Source organism: Convolutriloba macropyga, chromosome 1 (assembly GCF_964194025.1).
Source record: "Convolutriloba macropyga chromosome 1, txConMacr16.3, whole genome shotgun sequence".
Taxonomy (NCBI): Eukaryota; Metazoa; Xenacoelomorpha; order Acoela; family Convolutidae; genus Convolutriloba; species Convolutriloba macropyga.
In genome coordinates this window covers 58,158,791-58,180,688 of record NC_134468.1, presented here as the reverse complement: position 1 = coordinate 58,180,688, position 21,898 = coordinate 58,158,791, and the positions used below count along the sequence as shown (strand labels likewise).

Genomic DNA, 21,898 nt, shown 5'->3' with positions numbered 1-21,898 from the left:
AGAAAAAGAAAACAAAAAAGAAAAATTAAGAACTCTCTTTTCTTTAGCTCAAAAGCAAGAAAATCAAAAGTTCGAAATAACTCCCCTCTTAAATTTGCTCACTCAAATAATCCCTTTGAGTTGCAAAACACAAACGTCTCTTTCTTTCTGTCCGCGGTCCCAGAAGTTGCCGAAAGAAGTCCCCTTGCCACTTTTCGGTCTCAGTAGTCACCAGATAGAAGAAGAGAGCATTTTTGGTGTCAGTAGTTACCATAGTAGATGATCTTCAAAACTTATTGTCAGCAGTTACAAGAGCGGAAGGAATATGCAAAGTAAAGGTTTCAAAAATTTTGAAAAGAAAACAAGAAGCAAGCAGTTCAACTTAAGAGGAAAGAATTTCAAACGAGCCCCAGTACAAATCGAGTTGTCTTGTCTGCTTGTCTGTAGCTCACGTTGCCTATTCGCACTGCAATAAAAAAACGAAAACTTTTAAACTTTTTCAACACAGGGTCTAAGCAGTAGCAACCTCTATGCATTTTTTTGTTCCTTTTTCAAAAATGGTTTGTCCTTGTAAAAGATTGTAACAAAAACTATTCAAGAGCCATACACTTATTCTATTCATGAGAATATCTTGATTTCCCCAAGTTGTAGCAATTATTTGGTCGTGTTTACTGAAATAACGAATAAAGCGCGCATACACGGTTATTTTTCTTTTTTTAGATAAAACTAGCTAAATTTAGCACAAAAAAAACTTTAGGATTCTATTTTTCGGAAAAGTTGCGTCGTAATTTTCAACAACAAAAAAATTTGGGGCTGATTAGCCTCACAGCGTCATAAACATTGTTTTTCAACTTTGAAATTTTTGAGTCGCTCCGGTTTCGAAGCCGTTTTTACCTGTTAGTACGACAAAAGACCAACAAGAGCAAGATGACAAAGAAGAACAGTCAAAGTTGTCAGTACGCGTTAAACAAATTCAAAATTGCAGAGCGGAGTTCGAAAAGCAAGCTGGACCTCGTACAAACTGCAATCAATCAGAGAAAGAGTTTCAGATCATTCACCCTGCTCATCAATAAAGCAAAAGCAAATGTTGACGAGCTGAAAACAACACTTGATGCCGTGTTAAAGGAAATTCCGAACTCCAGCAGCACTTCATCTGTCATGGAACGATATTCAAACCTTCTGTCACGTCTAGAAAAATTTGAACACAAAATTGACAGTTTATATGACGATGGACTACTCAGCCAATCTTCAACTAGGATACGCGATGATGTCAGTTTAACAACTCGTAAGACTGCCAGATATCCAACCTCACGGAGATGCTCACCATCAATGAACGAGATTCCAAAAGAAAGCAACCCAGAACGTTAATCCTTCTCCAACAAAACACCACCTTTACCACCGAGACCGGAGAAACCATCACTGTTTTTGTCTGAATGCCACACAACCAAACCAATGTTGTCAAAGTTTTTAAATTGCAACAATGAGAATCCGCTTTCTATGGGAATGAGTACAGCAAGTTTATTCAGACCAATTAACATCGATAACACATTGGAATCCAAAACAGAAGTAAAACACTCGGATAAAAATTTTGCGAAACCTGTGACAACCGTCGCGTCGCAGCAAAAACTCTCGATGGTTTTGCTCTCAGTGATACAACGTTATCTGCTGTTGATAATTTTACAGTCAACCAGCAGCAGCTTAAAGCAGACAATGATTCAGTCCAGCCGCTTAGTTTTGCAAGCACGCAAAATAAAATTCAAAACCATTTTCCTCGGGAAAACTTTATTAATCAATTTCAGTCAAAAAACATGCTATCTGAATTTTCTCGAGATATCGCCGAGGAACGGTTTCAGACGCAAACGTTTGAACCAAAGAGCATGGGTTGTTCCAAATACCAAAGGAACACATAATTCCCGCTTGATGAATCCCAGTTCTGTCAAATATTACAGTCAAGAAAACGCCCAGAATCTAGATTTTGATCCGCAACAGACAAAACAACCAATTGAACTGAGTAACACAATGACAAACTTTAATCAGTTCTCTGAAAATTCCTACCAAAACGCAACCCACAAGCACTGCCTTCAGTAGAGCAAAATTCCGAGTCACAATTACCACATTCACATCAATTTTCCAGCGTATTGCATCCAATATCAAATGAAAGGTTCAGACACACTTCATTTGAAATCAATTCTTTACCGTGGACCTCAAACACAGCTCCATATTGGCAGAATCCAACGAGTAAACACTCAATAAAGTTACCACCTCATACAATTCAAAACTTTAATGGCAACCCATTGAAGTACCACGAATGGATAAATAAGTTTTTTTAGCCTCGTACATAACAACAACAGTATTACTGACACTCATCGTATCGTCTACCTGCAAAATGCAGTTACTGGAAAAGCAAAAGATGTCATCCAAGCGTATTCGTGTGATCCTGTTTATAATAGCACAGCCTTAAACGAACTCATGTCATATTTTGGTGATCCTACAATAGTGGTGAATGCCTTCATAAATCAATTGGAAAACTGGAAATCAACTAATGACTATAATAGCAAAAATTGTAGCCTTTGCTTTGTTCTTGAAACGTTTAGTGCAAGCTTTCCAATACCTGGGATACACAGCAGACCTACAGAGCTCAACACTTATGAAGAAAGCTAAGGAAAAAGTCCCGCATAACATCCTCCTCAAATGGACAGAGTACACCGTTACATCAAATGGACAGAGTACACCGTTACAGAGTACATCGTTACATCTAAACGGCAAGAAATCTTTCGATACGTACGCTCTGATCGATCCCGGAAGCCAATTTACTTTCATACTTGACAAAATTACAGAGTTCCTTGCCCTTCCATGCGAAGATCAAGAAGCCACTACGCTTCAGTATCATAACACAGAGCATGATATTCCACTTTCAAAAATTTCAGAACAAGTGACAGTTGCACCCTACAAAAACTTGGATCAAAACTTTCAAATTAAAACAATTTATAGCACTCCTTGTTTAAATGTAGCACCAGCTAATACATTTGAACTCAACCAGCTTTGCGATGCATTCAAAGAATTGCGTCACTTTCACTTCCCAGAAATAGCTGAAGGCAAAATTGGTGCACTTTTGGGAATAAACACTATTGCTTTCACACATCCAGTTGAAGTCATCCCTGCAACTAAAAACAGGCCTTTCGGCGTAAAGACGAGGCTTGGATGGACCCTAGCTGGAGAGTATGAAAGAGTGGAAAAGCAACCCAAACAACGATCTCACCAGCAGAAACAGTACGTGTACCACGTATCACGAAGAAGCTCCGACGATCAGCCTTTTGATGATTTGTTTGAGCAATTCAGGAAAATTGAAGCCGAAGGAACTCAATCCGAGCGTGAATCTAAAAATCCCGTTGACAAGGAAGCCCTTGATATATTGAACAAAACAATCAGCTACAATGGTGAGAGGTACGAAATTGGACTGCCTTGGAAAAAACCATTAAGAATTGAAAATAATTATTTTGCAGCTCTCAGCCAGCTGAAAAGTCTTCAGAAGCGACTCACTAATGACCTCCAATTGAAAGAGTTGTATGAGCAAACTCTCACAACAGATCTTCGTAAATTTTATTTCAAGCCAGTTGAAATGCAGCAGCCAGAACCCGAGAAAATTTGGTATTTGCCTCATCACCCGGTGGTTAAACCAAACAAGCCCGGAAAAGTGAGCAGAGTAGCAAATGCTGCGGCCAAGTTTAAAGGACAATCTTTGAACTCCAATTTGATCACAGGACCAGATTTGCTGAACAACGTGGTAGGAATTCTGAGATTTCCTGAAAACCCAGTTGCCATTCTCTCTGATATCGAAGGCATGTTCATGCAGATAGCAATAAGGCATGAGGACCAATCTGCATTACGCTTTCTCTGGCCCAATGAAGAGATGGTTAACCAATACCAGTTCACCAGATTAATTTTTGGAGCAACCTGCTCCCCATTTTGTGCAATTTTCGTTCTGAACCGTTGCGCAGAAGATAATGCAATTGAATTTCCAAAAGCAGGTAAGGCAATAAAGAACCATTTTTGTATGGACGACTATATCCATTCTTTGCCGTCTATAGAAGAAGCAATTGAAACCATTAACCAGACTAAAGATAGCCTTCATAAAGGTGGCTTTCGCTTGACAAAATTTATGTCAAACAAACATGAAGCCCTAAGGTTCATTGAGCAAGAAGATCGAGATGAACTGAAAGAGATCAGTAGAGTCCTCGGTCAGAAATGGAATACCAGAACTGACTGTTTTCTAATGAAGACATTAGAACAATTTCCCCCAAATGCAAGTGAGTATACACAAAGGAAAATGTTCAGCTTAGTATCAGCAATTTTCGATCCCCTAGGAATTTTGTCCCCGCTCACAATTAGAATCAAAATGCTTTTCCAACAGGTCTGGATGCTAGGCAAGAAGTGGGATGAACCACTTCCCGCAGAACTTCATTCCAACCTACAAAAAGTGCTCGATAGTTACTTTGCAATGCCTGATATCGAAATCCCCAGATGGTTGAACTCCTCAACAAATCAGGAAAATAATCACCAGCTCCATGTCGTTGTTGACGCCTCAACCGTTGCATTGTCAGCAGTTGCTTACATTCGCACCCAAAAACTGGACGAAATCTTTCAAACATCTTTTCTGCTTAAAAAATGCAAAGTTGCACTAATAAAACAAATTAGTGTGCCAAAATTAGAACTCGAAGCAGCCGTTTTAGGTACACGCCTCCGCACATTGATAGAAACCGAAATGACTTTAAAATTTGAAAAAGTCTACTTGTGGACTGATAGTCGTGTTGTCTTAGATTGGATCAGTTCAACTAAGAAACAATACGTTTTCGTCTCAAATCGACTCGAAGAAATTAAGAAAACAACTGAAACTGATGAGTGGAATCATGTCCCAACTAATTTTAATCCAGCTGACCATGGAACGCGTGGCCTTGAGCCATCAGAAATCCCCCCGAAATGGCTTACAGCTTCACAGTTTTTGCAAAACACTGAAAGTTCTTGGAAAGATATGAAAAAGATTTCAACCGTAGGTGCCGTAGCCAGAAATAAAAAATCAGCAATCACACCTGTTATAGACCCGAACCACTTTTCAACATGGAATAAGCTACTTTTAATCCTCGCGACTGTTTTCAAGTTAATTTACAGAGCTAAAAAGAATCGTTCCAACGAATGTCAGTACACTAAAGATGATGTTTGTTTATCTCAAAATTTTCTGCTCAAGTTGTCTCAAAACAATGCTTTCTCTTCAACAATCAACGCATTAAAAAGAAGACAAAAGTTAGACGCCAAGTGCAAATTGAGAAACTTAAATCCAATAATTGAACAAAATCCTACGATCTAGTGGCCGTCTCCTATTTGCCCCAACAGAATTGGAGACCGAAAATTGTCCAATAATCTTGGACGCAAAGGAAAAGATTGCGAGCCTATACCTTGAACATGCGCACAGAATTTGTGCTCATCAAGCAGCAGAACCGGTCAAAGCATTCGTACAACAACGCTACTACATCATTGGACTTCGAAAAACACTACTTTCAATAAAATACCGATGTTTTCTGTGTTGCCGTTTTGACACTCAAAATATACAACCAATAATGGCCACACTTCCTGCTTTCCGATTTCCGCGATTTATTTTTACGTGCCTCGTTACGCGAGCAGTCCATTTAGAAACATGTCCAAATTTAAATACAGACACCTTCCTCAATGCATATCGACGATTCACCTGCCGAAGATGCCAACCTACTATATTGTACAGCGATAACGGAAAAACATTTGTCGGTGACTCCGAAGAGCTGAAGAAGTCGGTTAAGGCTTTAGACAAAGACAAGATTTATAAAGCCTTTAGTCAAAACCACATGGAAATTTAACCCACCATACGGCCCTCATTTTGGTGACGTGTGGAAGCGATTGATTCAGAGCGCCAAGAGGACACTCTTAATCATTCTAGGATCTAAGCGTCTCTCCTTCGGCATCTTTGAGACAATAACGGTTGAAGTCGAAGCAATCCTGAATTCCAGACCCTTGACAAACGTTGCTGATCAGCCTGAAAACGAAGAACCACTCACTTCTAACCATTTCCTCATTCAATGCCCTTACAGTTCCCTGCCACCCGGAAACTGTGGAGACCAACAGCCAGCTAGTTTCAAGAACTGGAAGCACGTACAGCAGTTGATGAACCACGTGTGGCGGTGTTTGATTAAGGAGTACCTGCCGACATTACTCAAGAGACGTAAATGGACAGACAACAACCAGCCTCCTCTAAAAGTTGGAGATGTTGTGTGGGTACTCAAAGACTTGACGCCGAGAGGAATCTGGCCCCTTGGAAGAGTTGTGGAAACATCCCCTGGACAAGACGGTGAAGTACTTGTTGCCAAAGTAAAAACGGCTTACGGCTCGTTCGTGCGTCTGGTCGCCGGCCTCGCACGGGTTTTTTCTCCGTAGTTTTTTTAACTCAAATTTTCGCTCCGGTCCCAGGCAACATGAGCTACATCCACCCCCCTTTGATGTTACTACCCTTACAGTATTTTCATTTCCAATTATATAGGTTCAAGGATATCGGATCAAACGACAATCAAGATGATCTTCAACCCCCTGCCCTCTATCTTGGAGCATGTTCCCAATGACCTTGGGAACTCAAGAAAAGCATGACATTTGCTGATTGTTAAAACTACCGCCTAAAACCTGAGAGTTACTCTTTCCCAAAAACATCTGACAAGAAGTCACAACCAAATATGAGCAACCAAAAGTCTAGAATATATGTTTAATTACAATTGCTAAGCAGCCAACTTTCATAGTGTTGCGTTAAAGTGTTAAAAAATGACTCGAAGTTTAGAACAAAAGAATATGCTTTTACTTCCCTAAGTCTAAGTTTAATTTTTCAATTTAGGCTCTCTGCTTTTAACTTTATGGGACCAATGATATCGTAATCTGGGGTATGTGAGCGAGAATAGAGTTTGAGAACGGTTAGTCTTAAGGGCACTCAGAGATCGGTACTGATTCTTTTATTGTTGCGAAAAAATAATTTTTTAGAAATTTTGATTTATGAAGTCAGTCCCGGCTTAATAAGAAACAAAAGAGAGTCGGATTTGAAACTGACAAATTTTTAAGAACAATTTTTTCTAACAACTACTATTGCATAACAAATCAATATGATTAACTCTGAGCTTTTCTGATTAGCGCACGAGGTGGTGACGGGGGGTTGTGTATATGTATGTACGTGCGTGCGGATGTGCGAAGGAATATGTGCAAGTGATTGAGCATATGTGTCAGAATTAGTGTGAGAAAACGGGATTTTCGGGTTTGTATGATCAAAATTCGAAAACTGATTAGCAATTTCACTAAAAAGCGAAAATTTCGTGACACTATTCTGTTTATTGGAGGGCCAATAGTTTGAAACAGTTGCCTCACTTTACACAAGCCACTAAAGTTCTCCCTGTATTATTTTACTCGCATTTTAGATTGTTAAGATTAGACATTTCCATAGAAAACATTAGGCTGACATTTTTTTGAAAGTGAATTGTAAATAATGTTTATCGAGTCATGAGTAAAGAACAAGAACAGAACAGTTTTTTTAAAGTTACGATCTTTTTTACAGAGATTTTATATGGAAATCCACAGTTTTGAAAATTTTAAGAACTTAGAAAAAAAGTTGTCTTGTGTTGCATGATTGCTATCACAAGTTAAATACTACACGTATTCAAGAAGATAAGCAGTGCTTTTTGCCCAATAAGTTTTGCTGTTGTGCTTTTTTTGCTTTTTAAAAATTCTGATCTTGTTCGTTTAAACCTCAAAAGGCATATAGGAAATTTATACTGCAGTTTAAAATAAAATTGTCTCGGGTGAACAATTGATTTTTTTTCGTATTTTGAATAATGCGCTCCCTTTATAGAGAAACTAAGGTCTCTTATTCCTTTCCAAAGTGCACATGTGTACGTCCTTTTGTTAACATAAAACCTTGACAAAAAACATTACTTTACGAAATACCATTTGATTTTTGAAATATCCGTTATGTTTGAAATTACATGCGCTGTTTAGGGAGTTGTTTAAAGGTATAGATTGATTTAAGGATAAGTTTATTTTCTGGTATTTTGGTTTCTACTTAAATTCGTATTACATGAAGTGGTTAAAAAATTTAGATGAAGCTTAACTCAGTTGTTTGGGCACATATGTTCTTTAGTGTACTTCAGGGCTGATGCTCTTATGGCACTCCCAAATCTCGGTTTTCTGTTTTCATCTTCGATCATGCTCCCCTAAATATCTTTGTACTCTTCTTTTTTGTACGTATCATTTTTCGATTGACTATTGAAATTTACATGGTTTTGAAGTCCTAAGCCTTTATTTTCTGGATTTTTTTTCATTTGGTTAAACATAGCAGTTTAATTAGAAATGAATTAGTTTAAGAAAAAGAAGACATTTCTGCTTTTTTATTTGATTGCTTAAAACCACTGCTCCCCATACGTTATCATCAATCGTTTTGTTCATTGGATTGCTCAATTTTTACTATACTTCATCTTAGTTTTTAATTCAGTATGATTAAGTGTGAAAACAAGTTTCAGAACAGGAAAAGATCGTGCAATTATTTCTTGCACGAGGACTCTAAAATTGGAACTGAAATTTGGCTTCATTAACGGCAGTATTGCAATCCAATGTTGAAAGGCAAGCGTACAAGCAAGATTACGTAACTCCTGGCTACGGACAATGTCATCATAAGTTTTCTGCACTCTGATTTTGTGCAGTTGCTGCACCTTTTTATATCAGTATTCTACGTACGTCAAAAGAGTGACATGCCCCAAAACGTGTTCAAATTCAGAGTTTTTATTGCACCTGTCGTTGAATAGTTTGATCTACTATCCATCGGAGTTATTGATAGTGTATCTTGTATATTGCAGACAACAAACGAGTCCGTATTTACAATTTGGAAAGTTGCTATTGGCTGGTTGAAAATTGTCAGAACTTCAAAATTCAACAAATGTCCTGTTTTATATACTGAACATTACGAATAAAAATAGCACCCTTTAGTTTTGCGGCATAGAAATTACATTTTGATCTGAGCTTCCAACTATTTGTAATCATTTTTCAAATATATTTTTGCACCAGTGTTTCTGTGCACTAGTATACTTACCTGCATCAGAAATTGAGAAAATACTGCATGTTGCCTTTTTAAATCAAAATTTTGTGTTGATGAGCTCATTTTGTGCAGTTCAAAAGTGTTATCAAAATGCTTTTTGTTTTCAAGCTTGCTCAACATTGACTGAAATTGCTTTTCCGTTAAACATTAGAACATAGCTGGCAGATTGTCAGGAAATAGCCGCAGTAGCTTCGTAGGTCTGCAGTCTAAAAAAACAGTAAAAAAGACAGACCAAAGAAATTTGTCTTTTCATTGAAGGCTGATATGTTGTATTTTGATTAAAAATGTGTATAAGTGTTTGCTACCTCTATTAGCTGCTCTCAAATAACCTTCATTTAGAGTGACACACACCTATTTGACCTTATCTCTTTGAATTTAAGTAAATAAAAGTCAATTTCAAAGTGAGGAAGTCATTTTTGAGAGTGAGGTAAGTCAAGTGTGACCAAAAATTTAATCACGCGAATGAACAAAAAACTCGCTCCACTAAGAGCAAAAAATGACGTCACGCATGCACTCCAGATGAAATTGCATGAATGAATGAACAAAAAGCAGATTTGAAGTGGTTGTGACATCATACGCTCGTAACAAAAATCGCGACGACTAAATAAAAAAACGGATCTTTTCCGTTTGTGCCCCCCAGCTTAGTAAGTGCATATTATTTGCAACCCCTAGATGCACGTGCAATATTTTTACATAATGATTTACTATGCAATGACACGTGCTCTGTAACTGGGGGGAGCATAACGTACTGGGGGGGCACAAACGGAAAAGATCCAAAAAAACATAGCAGGACAAGTCCTGACGTACAATTCAAAGAATTTTCCTTGACTAAACAGAAAACTAAACCTAGAATGGACTATTAATGGTTTGACAAAACCATTTAGAAAAAATCCGATCCAAAAAATCAAAAAAACATTAAAAATCAAAGTGGAATTGCGGCATCTCAACAAAAATCCACTAGCGAGAAAGCGAATTTTTGTTCAAACACCGTTTTCTCACTCTACTTTAAATTTAGAGGGAAAAAATTTCACGCCGCAAAACGTCTCGCTTTTTTGCTCCACTTCTTGTTTCGGCGTGACCAAAAACACTACTCTAATTTGACTTCAAAAATCAGGAAAATGTGTGAACAAATTTGAAAAAAAAGGACAGCGCCCCAATACAATTCACATTCTTTGAATTGTAAAAAACATAGCAGGACAAGTCCTGAAGTACAATTCAAAAAATTTTCATTGACTAAACAAAAATTAGACATAGAACGAACTATGATTGAATTGGGAAAACCATTTCTGGTGAAAAAACATCAAAAAAGTAGAAAAAAAATAAATTCAAAGTGTAATTGCCGCATGTGAACAATAATCCAGCAGCAAGAAAGCGAATTTTTGTTCAAACACCGTTTTATCACTCTACTAAAAGTTTAGAGCGGAAAAATTTCACGCCGCAGAAACACTCGCTTTTTCGCTCCACTTCCTGTTTCGGCTTGACCAAAATCACTTCTCCAAATTGACTTCAAAAATCATGAAAATGTGTGAACAGATCTTAAAAAAACATAGCAGGACAAGCCCTGAATTACAATTCTAAGAGTTGAATGAAAAACTCAGACGTACTCTACCTTACCAGCAGACCAATTGAACAATGCCAGCCAGAACACAAACAAAATCATCTCAAAAAGTTGAGAAAATAAAGGAATCAAAACTAAACAAAAATATACTCATTGCTAAAACTCTAGAAGCTTTTTAACCTAAGGCAATTTTTTTCGCTTTAAAATACCTATTTCAAAAATATGTTCACAACCAATTTTTGTTTCTGAATTCGGTTCAGTACTATATCTTCAAAACCTGATAAATGTTCATTGGTCATTGAAGATCGATTAACTCGAAATTGAACATAAATTTTAGAAAAAAGAAATCAATTGCAAATTATATGGAAATGTTGCTAAAAGTCATGATATAAGTATCTTCAGAATCTTTTCCTTGTCTTTAAAGTTTATCCAGTAACCCAATGTCAAGCTTTAAAATCCTCATTGGCTCATAGATCAAAAGGCAATAGTTTTTAGAAAAAAATTCAAACTTCAAAAAACAGAAATTCGTTCTATTAAAATGTTGAAAGCCATTCAATTGCCACTAAGCAACTATTTAAAAACATACTATCAAACCCTGGATGAGGCTACCTGGCTACTGAAGAAAGAAAAAAGTCAATAAAATACAAATTTTTTTTTAAAAAACTTGAAAAAAATTGCAAATTTTGTCAAAAAAATTCTAAAAGTCGAATATTTAAATTGTTGAAATCAAATCCATTGATACTAAAAACCATGCAGTATTGTTTTATCAGAACGCGGAATATGCTTTCTCACACTTGAGATTGGACGAAAATCAAAAACTGACAAAAACTTTAGGAAGCCTTAAAAAATTGCAGACTTTATCAAAAAAATGCTAAAATTTGAGACATTAAAAAGTTAAAACCATTCCATTGTTTTTAAAAACTATGCAGTGTCCTATTATCGAACCTCAAAAAAGATTGCCCGGTCCCGAAGCAGGAAAAACTGAAAAAAATAACGAAAACTTTCAAAAACCTGAAAAAATGCGAATTTTGTAAAAAAAAAAATGCTAAAATTTGTGCTATTCGAAAGTTGAAACCTATTCCATGGCCACTAAAAATTGTTCAATAACTTATTATCCAACCCCTGATGAAGTTTTCTGGCCAAAAAATGCTAAAATTCATGATGACAAAAACATGAAAATCATTTCATTACCACTAGAAATTATGCAGTAATGTATCATCAGAACCTTTATCAAAACCTAGATGAGGTTTCTTCACACCGAGGGCTAAAAAAACTCAAAATATGACAAAAAATTTCAAAAAACCTGAAAAAATTGCAAAAAATTAGAATCATTTTGCCTGTTTGTGTTTGTAGTGACAAAAACTATATAGCGATAGCTCATAAAATGGTCATAACAAGCAATTTTGTCTCGCTAAAGGCCTTCATCAACTTATAAAAACCTCAACCTAAGACTACTCAAAACAAAAAATCACAGAAAACATGAAAAATTGCACCATTTTGAGCTCAAAACCTCCTTTTGGGCCTCTAATGAAACTTAATGCCCGCTGGGCTTTACCTCTTTATCCCGTTTTGAAAGATCAAAGTCATTGAAAAATGTGTGAGCACATCTTAAAAAAACACAGCGCACCAATACAATTCAAATTCTTTGAATTTTTAAAAAAGACAGCATTCCAATGCAATTCAAATTCTTTGAATTGTAAAAGAAACCACGAGAAGGCCAATAATGGCCCCAGCTATCGCTGTGCGGCTATTAAAAAATAAACAACGTGAATTACATGATGTAAATAAGTGTTTTTTAAACTGTGAAGATTGGAAGGATATCGTCAATATGAAACTGGTATATCCGGTAGTTTAGAGTTGCAATTGACGCCCAATTTTCACGCAGTCAAGATATCTACCGTAGGGAAGCAGTGCTGGTTAAAAAAAATACATTCAGGGCTGCTCTAATTTCTTAAGTTTCTGTATTTTTTGCCAAATAACGAACTACCATTATTACTATAGCGCGATTCCTTTCAACTAAAAATCCTTTGTACCTGAACTGAAGTATACAACAGAAGTTCCTTTGAAAATTCCACTGATCATTCAGTCAGAGGTTGCCAATTGTTTCCAGTTATTGGCATCCAATTCTCGATGCTTTCTTTAGCTGCTCGTTCCTAATTTGTCTTTATCGTTCAGATTAGACGTTACTATTTTAAATCTCAGCTGTATAAACTGGTTAATCGTGGAGTTTGACTCTTACTGGAGGGTATTCTAAAAATGAGTCGATGGAGTTCTGTTATCTTTTTTTTATGCCTACGAACTTTTAACCATGTTCTTGCTGCCTGAATTTAAGTTTCATGATGGAGTTGCACAGATTTCATATGGGTTGAAATCAGCTTTTTGGAAGGATAATAGACAAATTTCTACATGGATTTTTTATATGAGTACTTCTGGCATCTTTCTTCATTGTAGATGAATTGAAATTCCATCCATTTACTGCCGACGCAAATAATTTTAACGCAAGCGGGAATCAAGTTGATAGTGAAAATGATCCTCAAAAGGCAGTCACCATTTAAAATTACAATTTGTGTGTTTTTATTTTTGTCAATTAATGTAAAATGGAACAAGTTAAAAGACGCCTCTTGAGGTTCCGTAGATGAGATTGTATTACAACCTTGATAGTTAAACCTTGATAAAAAAATTTGAAAATTTTTTATATTTGAAAAAATTAAGCAATTCATTTTGAAACTCCAATCAAAGGATGGTGTTCGAGTCTATGTAAAGCTAACCAGAACAAAGTGCAGGTACTTGGATTGGTTGTAAAAGCAAGTAAAATTATATGTAAAACTACAAACCGATTAATGTTTGGTGTTTTTCAAAAGGTTCTACCTCTTTTCACCGCGACATTTTTATTTCTCTATAAATTAATCCTGTATATAATCATGCCTCAGTCATTTAACCACGCAATTTATTCACCCCTAGATCGGTTCTACATCGAAATGTTTTATCTATGTCGTCGTCCAAAAAAAACAATTAGCAAAGCTAAAGATCAAAAGGCTTAAATAACGCAAAACTACTGACCTTCAAGAGCGTGGCATTCTTGTGTTTAATTTAAATCAAAGAATATTGACGAGAAGCCTTTTTTGCGCAATGCCTTTGATCGAAGAAGAGCAATTGACAAGTCTGACCACTTTTGTGTTGCACTTTGTTGAAACAAGAAATGTTGATTTCTATTCATTTTTCCGTTGGTTTTAATTGCCCCATTAGGGAATAGACGAGATAATTGATTCGTTAATTGTGATTGTTTTGCTTTTAACTCCCCTAAATTTTTTCTCACCCAATTAGAGGAAAAATTGATCAAAGTTAAAGTTTTTTTTAAAGTATCGAAAGAAAAAAGATCAAGAGTCCTGCTTAATTTGGACGTCTGATCAAGGATTAGCTATAAAGATTTTTTATATACGCAACTACCCACGATTGGACCGAAGTAAATTTTGCTTTAAGTACATTTGATCTTTAAAAAATTTACAAAAAAATCAAAACGGCGGAAAATTAAACTGAAAATAGTCTTTTGCGCTAAACTAGTTTGCTCTTCAACAGATTTGGAATGGTGAACAGTATTCGCCTACCATTTTTTCAAACTGGCTAAGAGATCTGACGTGTCGGAACTTTATGCGCAAATGCTGATTTCTCTTCCTCCTGGTTTGAATTATGAAGTTTGAGTTTCATTTTTTCTTTTCTTTTCAAGCCAGCAAATAATCAAATTATATGTTAGTGATCAACGTATACCAAACAAGGTGTCTAATTACAACTATTTTCGAATTATCTGAACTCTATCAGAATAACAGTCCTTATCTTTGTTACCAGATCTGTCTGTCTGTGACTGAACTAGACTGCAAACTATATTTCACAGTATGTACAGAGTGAGCCAGTATATATGTATAACTATGAGCAACAGTATGTGACAGACTGATGACAGGTTAAGCTAAGTTCTGATTCAGAATATTTCCACTGTCCCTTTTATAGACTCGCATACTTGGTGTTGGGACTCCCGTTGCGCAATTTTTGTTATACTCATTATTGTGAGAATATTATTCTGTTCAGAACATTATTCTGCTACCATTTCTGTTCAGTGTAACTACATAAATGATAAAATTTATCTCAAAGGTTACTGAAAATTTTGCTGAATTAATTCTGAAATTTGAGTATAACTATTCGATTTCGTCTGGGGTACACAGTGGAAATTCTCTGAATCAGTTAATTTTTTGCAGTAAAATGTTTTGGAGTTATTTTTCAGGTTTGTCTTCTTTGTTGTACCTCTTGGACCATTTGTCTTTCTTGGCACCATTTTTGATGATGCTACACGCAGCACACACAAGTAGGGTCAGAAATAGGACCAGTATCAGTAGGAACACTAGCACCACCACAAACACGATTGTCAAGTATCTGAAACAAAATTTGATAGAATTTGTTTTTCTTCATTTTTGAAACAAAATGTTGATGCTCTTCGTCTTTGGTCTTACATACCCAGACAAGTACAAATGAAAATGTATATGACTTACTATTTTAATGACTTCACTATTTTTCAGTTTTCTTTTTATTGGCAAGCCATTTTTTGAAAAACAGCTATCTGCTGCGTACGATCCGCTAAGAGTGTTTGGTTTGTAGTTGCAAGCTTTGAATGTTTTTCAATAAAATTTCATAGAATTTGTTTTTCTTCATTTTTGAAATAAAACGTTGATGCTCTTCGTCTTGGTTCTTATATACAAGGACAAGTACAAATGAAAATGCATATTATCCGAATATTAAAGTAGGAAACCATCGTTAGAGCTGCTTTAAAATAGGTGCTCTAAAATTGTCGTTGAAATCACGAATATCTGCCTTCTCAAACACTCCTCGGCAGCTTCACTGAAGCGTACACTTGGAGCATACTAAAGTTGTAGAAAGGTTGCTTAGATAATCAATATACTCGGATTCTATTTTATTGCGATTCTTGCGAGAATCTGTCTTAGAGAACATATCAGGCGCTATATGATGAAGGCTGGCCAGCCCAATATAGCAAACTAAAATTCAGATATTTGGTAGAAAAAGCGCACCTGCATTACCACGTGTTTTATGAAACTTGCTAAGTTTTCGTCCCATCTGCTAAGTAATCGTTAACACCCACTTTAGTGGGGGAGGAACTATACACTCAAATGGTTTTTTTTTGTTCAGTCAATTTTGGCCGATTGTAGAGAGTTGTGAGTAATATCATTAGAAAGCCTGTCCAGCGTAGAATATGGAAATAGAAAGGTTTTTTTATTTCGTTCTTTTACAGGGAGTTATCGAGGTTTTGTGAACATTCAGTCGAATTAAGTTGTTTTCGTTCAAATCTTCCTTAATTTATGTCCAAATTTTCGACAATTTTGCTAAAATATGAAAAAATTGTTAAGAGTAGTTTTATTGGTTTTATCTTTAAAGATAGATGAGGGTGGCTGAATTGCTTGATCCGAGTTTTTTGGCTAGAATTTATGCTAAAATTTTCAAAATTCAGAATTTTTTCGTCAAAAGTGGACCAAATATATTTTTTAGCCCACTTTCTTTAAATTTGATGGAAGTAAACACACCTGAAAACTGCGGAATTCTTCGTAAGCTCTAAAAGAGAGCTAGTGGTGCTCCCGCTGGCTTTACGAGCTTCTGGAATTATAATTATGCAGTTCTATGCAAACATAATATCGATAATTATGAAAAATGCATTATTCATTTTTCAAATTATGAGAAATTTTGTTGCAAAACTGATGTATTTTGCAATCATGTGATCAATTAATTGTATTCGTAGACGCGCAACAACATCACGTCTGATATTAATCTTTCTCAGCATAGAACCTTACAATTAAAAAAAGTTTAGATTTAAAATGGGCGCGAACTTTTTTGTCGAAATAATTCCGCATTTGCGGTCTTTTTTGTTCTATACTGCCTTTTTTCAAATACGGGCTCAACTTTTTGAAGTTAAAATATACAAGAAAAATAACATATAATGGTTTGAGAGTTAAGCTCATGGTTTTTATGGCTTGTTTTTATGGCTAAATGTTTTCGTAAAATTTTATGGAGTTCTCATGTTTAGCTTTCATTTGTTATAACTTTGTAGTTCAATGACTTAGTCTCCCTCAAAAAGATCCAGTTGGCTTTTTTAGGAGTTCAAATTGAACCTAGACAGTCCTTTCAGATGTCATCTAACGTCTCGTAAGACCTTAATTTTGTTTTAAGTGAGTCGTTGGTTGTTATGATAAAATGCCGGTGAGTTAAGTGAAACTCCTCCACTGTTTTTTCTGATTTCCCTCCATGTCTGGTGTATTCTACGCAAAAACAGGCCAAGACCAGTTTCCCATGAGTTGTAATTCAATGTTCTTAACAGTTATATCTTTTAAAAATGGTTTCTTGGTTTTGATTTTTTCGATTGGCAATAAAATTGTTTATTTTTGCATTAATTACAGGTTCATTTTGTTTCTTTGTCGAATTATCAAATTATTGGTAGATCCAATTGAAGTAAAGCCGTTTTAAAAGAATACACATTGTTGAAAAAAATCCCATCTTAACGTGTTAATTGTTTTTGTTGAGTATTTTATGCATTTAAGGGAGGAGACATAGTTTTATCGCAATTTAATTGGATGTTTTAGGAAACGTTTACCTACGTTTGTCTTTCTTTTTGATGTTTTGTGACTTATATTTGACAATTACTGGTCTCAATTGCTTCCTGAAAACGTTTAATTGACCTTATTTAACCAGATCACTTTATATTCTGATGACTTTCAAATGAATTTTGAACAAATTTAAAAAATTTTAACTGTCTCATTTTTGCTCTCATTTTTGTCATCATGTAATGCAACCTCAGCTATAAGAAATCTCTACTACCTTTATTAATTCTAACAAAAATTTATCTGTTGCTTATATGTTTTGACTGATGGCTTCGACCATTTTATTTCATAAGAAATTTTCGACACTCTGATGTTATAAAAGTTTTTGCGAAGTTTCGGCTTCTGCCTGTGCTTGATGATTTTTGTAGCCTTGTAATTTACTCTCATTAATAGCAGGTGTAAGTGACTTCTCCTTGTGTTGCAAATTAGGCCATCCCTTTTAATTGAAATCTTATGTCTGTAATGTCTTTTCAAAATATTTGTTTTCAAGTGCATATCTGGATTTTTGAGCTTCGCATTTTTTTTAAATTTAAAAGATTTGTAGCTTAGTCTCTGTAAATACATGTCTCTACCCGTTTCCAGGGAGCTATAATTTGAATTTTATTGCAATTTTAATTTCAAGGATCTGTTTCCCGGCTTTGTTAATGAACGATGTCCTAAATTATTTGTGAATAGTATATTTTTGTGCAATTTACAGAATTGCTGTTTTCATTGAAACTATAACATTATTGGTAGGAACAATTGCTTACAAAAAATTGCAGAAATTGACAACTTTAATATGTTTATTTGTTACATACTTATGGTTTTCACGGACTCACTTCCATTTTCGCGCTTAATTTGAACTTTTTAGTTCTGCCGGTATGTTCCTTTTTTTTGTAGTCGTATGGCGTAAACCGGATAATTGTGGGTCTCAATTGAGATGATATAAATGAACTTTCTGTAAGAACTTTCTATAAGGATTTCTGTAAATATAAATTGATTTTTGGTCATATTGAAATTATTTGTTTTTTTTTTTAAATATTTTTGAACTTCGCCCCTTTTTGCATTTTTTGTCGACCTGTTACCCCGTCGCGTTGAGTACGGGTCCCACATCTTTTCTAATGAAGTATAGAATGGTTTGTTTTGTTATGGTTTTATCTGATGCAAGTTTGTTTTTGTTATTATTTTTTTGAAATGTAGACTTTGATTTTTGGTCGTAATTAATGTTTTTATTTGATTTTTACGATCGTCTTTTCTAGTAGTCCTACTACCAAAAAATTTCCTTGGCCCTCTAACGTTGTTAATTTTATTCTATTAGTGGTTTGCTGAACAAAAAGTTTGTTTTTGTAAGATTATTTATCTTTTTGTCATTTGGTAGCCAATTAAGTAAAAAATGTGGATGAGCTGGGTCGGAACATTATGTGCAAACGCACATTACCGAGCCTCCTTTTTGGTCAATCTGCTAACCTTTTGGCCTATCATATAAGATATCGACCCATCTTCTGAGCTTTGGTCTCCAACTAGTAAAACGTTCACTGTTTTCGTGTGGCTTTTTTGTTTTCTTTCATTTGGAAAACTTCAGCATTTTAACTTTGGATCAATTTTGAAGCTCTGGCAGCAGCTGTGTTGTTTATTGTTCGGACCCATAAAATGGGGGAAGAATTTAATGCTCAAATAGTTTTTCTTCAGTCAACTTTGAACCATCGATCAATTTATCAGAGAAAATCTTTGCCAAATTGTTTGATGCATTTCTATTTTTATCATTTTGATCTAATTTTGAAATCTTTTAGCTAAGTTTTGGAGACAAAAGCTAAGAAAAATTTTCAATAAGAATTATGCGTAAAGGCTTTAAATTATATATTTAGATAGTTGGAAAAAAACAAGAACGAAGGAAAACAAATTCTATGAAACTATCTTGAAAAGTTTTTTTTCAAAAAATGACTTGCCAATAAAAAGAAAAATAGTAAAGTCATACAAGGGCATGAAACGCAGAAAAACATAACACGAAAAGCAATGGCTCAAGGCAACTTATCAGTTTTTACATTCTCGAGTCGCAGCTTCACAACAATTTATCTCCACGAAAGTTGCGATGCCGTAGTTGTTCATTCATTGGCTACCTTCAGGGTTTGCCCAATTCTTCTTGTTGTCCTGTTACTTAATAATAATACAGATTGTCGGCATCTCTTATGATGCATAACTGAATTTATACAATTGTTTGAATTTATATCTGATAAGTTTGAAAAACTTTGATTATATTTCTTCTCATTGAAAATTAATGAAGGTCTGAGTTGTTTTAGTTTTTAATCTTCGTCTGCTTCTTCTTCGTTTTCCTTTCAGTTGTCCTCTGGCTCTCTAGTTATGCATATTCGAATTTGTAAAGGAAGTTCAGCTGGTATACGTTGTCATTATTTTTACCACTTTCCTTTCAAAAATACGAATACATACTTGAGTTGTGCATTTCTTGTTTTCCTTCGTGCCTTGTTACCAAATCTCAATGATGTCCCCTGCTGTTTTATGACTCATAAGACATATACTACTCCAGATTTTCGAGGTAAAAACTTTTAGCTGAAGGAATTCGATTTAAGAAAAACGGCTTGAAAAAAACTCACGTGATCAAAAAAATATATCGCTCGCTAAGCGCAAATTTTTTCTCACACGTATTTTTCTCGCTCTCTTTTGGAACAATACACGAACAAAAAATCCCCCTGAAATTTGAGAAGATGAGGGCAGTTATCAATGACAAGTGTTAGAACGAAAAATTTTAATGAGTTTCATTCATAAGCTCAAAGATTTTGATTTCAAGTTCGTGCACTTTCTTTTTGTTCTTCTGTTGAACGAGAGAGTCGAGGTTCCAGTGCAATGTAATGCAAGAAAATGCAGTGAAAAAAATTATATATTAATGGGGGGTATAGGATATTAGGCGAAAACTCGATTATGCGATCACGTTTTTTTTTGTATCCACTAGGCGAAATTTTTGAACCACTTTTTTGGACAATAGGCGAATACCAATTAAATTGCTCAAAATGCATTTGACGCTATAAAGTAGTCAAGTGTACCTAACATTTGTCTTTAGGTCAAAATGAGTACACAAAGCACATGTAAAACTTACTGTTTAGGTAAACAACTTCTTCTCCTCGCTAACATTTGGCCCAATTTATGGCCTCAGAGTGGAAATCATTATTATAAATTAATTAATTTATCCTGTTTAGAGTTATGGAAAATTCGAGAAAACTGTTGCCATATATTATGGACGAACAAAGAAAGAAATGTTCCAAATGCTCAATATCAAAATGTAGCCGGCAGATTGCCGAAAAATAGCCGCGATAGACGATTGTAGCCTTCCATGGAGTTGAAGCAACTAAAGAATTAAGATAGACGGATTGACCACCAGTCATTTAAAAGACCAGAAGAATTTTTGGGTTAAATTGAGGACTGACATTTTTAATAGACACATACGCTCTAAAATGAAAAGGCTCCAATATAGCTTTTTCAAAATTATTGTTCGAAATCAAAAACTAAAGACCCTAATATTCAGGAATTAGGGTATATACGTTTGGCACTAATTAGAAGCACACTATTGATCTTTAACTAGTAAATTCATAAAATTTAAATTTCATCAAGTGATTTCGGAAGTCATTATTTTGAGTGAGTTACTCATGCAATTGACCTAAAAGCAAAACAAATGACACGAATTTTAACGAATCTTAACTGCAATGCAGTAGAATTCGCTGAAATTGAAAAAGTAAACTCCAAGAAGTCAGGTCGCAAGAAACATCGATGGAGACGACGAATTAAAAAACATAGCGGGACAAGTCCTGAAAAACAATTCAAAGAATTGAATGAAAAATTGAGACGTACTCTACTTGAATATCAGCTCAATTGAACAATGCCAGCCAAAGCAAAAACAAAATCTCAAAAGATCGAGAAACTAAAACGATCAAACAAACTAAACAAAAATATACTCATTGTTAACACGATTGAAGCATTTACCCTTGAGGCAAAATTTGATCCCTTTGAATATACCTATTTCAAAAATATGTTCAAAACCAATTTTTATTTCTAAATTCGGTCCAGTATTGTATCTGTATTACCTGAAAAAAAATTATTGGCCCTTGAAGATCTATTAACTCGAAAGTGACCGAAAAAATTCAAAATAAAATGAAATCAAGTACAAATTTTAATGGAAAGTTGCTGAAAAACATGATATTCATATCTTCAGAATCGTTTCTGCCTCTTTAGAGGCTATTGAGTAACCCAATTTCAAGCCTAAAAAGAATTTATTGGCTCAAAGACCGATAGGCAATAATTTTTTAGAAAGAGATTTTCGTTTCATTAAAATATTGAAAACCATTCAATTGCCCCTACCAACTATTTAATAACATACTTTCAAATTTTGGACAAGGTTACCTGGCTATTGATGTAAGGAAAACTAAAAAAAAAAGACAAATATTTTTGAAAAAAAACTTCAAATTGCAAATTTTATCAAAAATTTCTAAATTCGAAAAGTTAAATTGTTGAAAGCAAACCCATTGAAACTAAAAACCATGCATTAAATTTTATCAGACCATGAAATAGGTTTTCTGGCAC

At 35.0% G+C, this 21,898-nt stretch overlaps 2 protein-coding genes across 4 annotated transcripts in view; one reads left to right on the top strand and one right to left on the bottom strand.

The window, feature by feature from the left end:
* LOC142340818 (RNA-binding protein 25-like) overlaps positions 1–21,898 on the top strand; it is a 259,293-nt gene that overhangs the window by 19,126 nt on the left and 218,269 nt on the right. The window lies entirely within an intron of this gene.
* Positions 14,852–21,898, bottom strand: part of LOC142350108 (uncharacterized) — a 42,830-nt gene continuing 35,783 nt past the window's right edge. For all 3 annotated transcript variants that reach the window (XM_075401978.1, XM_075401977.1, XM_075401979.1), the window contains one exon: positions 14,852–15,104. In XM_075401978.1, coding sequence (XP_075258093.1) covers positions 14,945–15,104 — 160 coding nt within the window. In that variant the 3' untranslated portion in view covers positions 14,852–14,944. The remainder of the gene's footprint in view (positions 15,105–21,898) is intronic.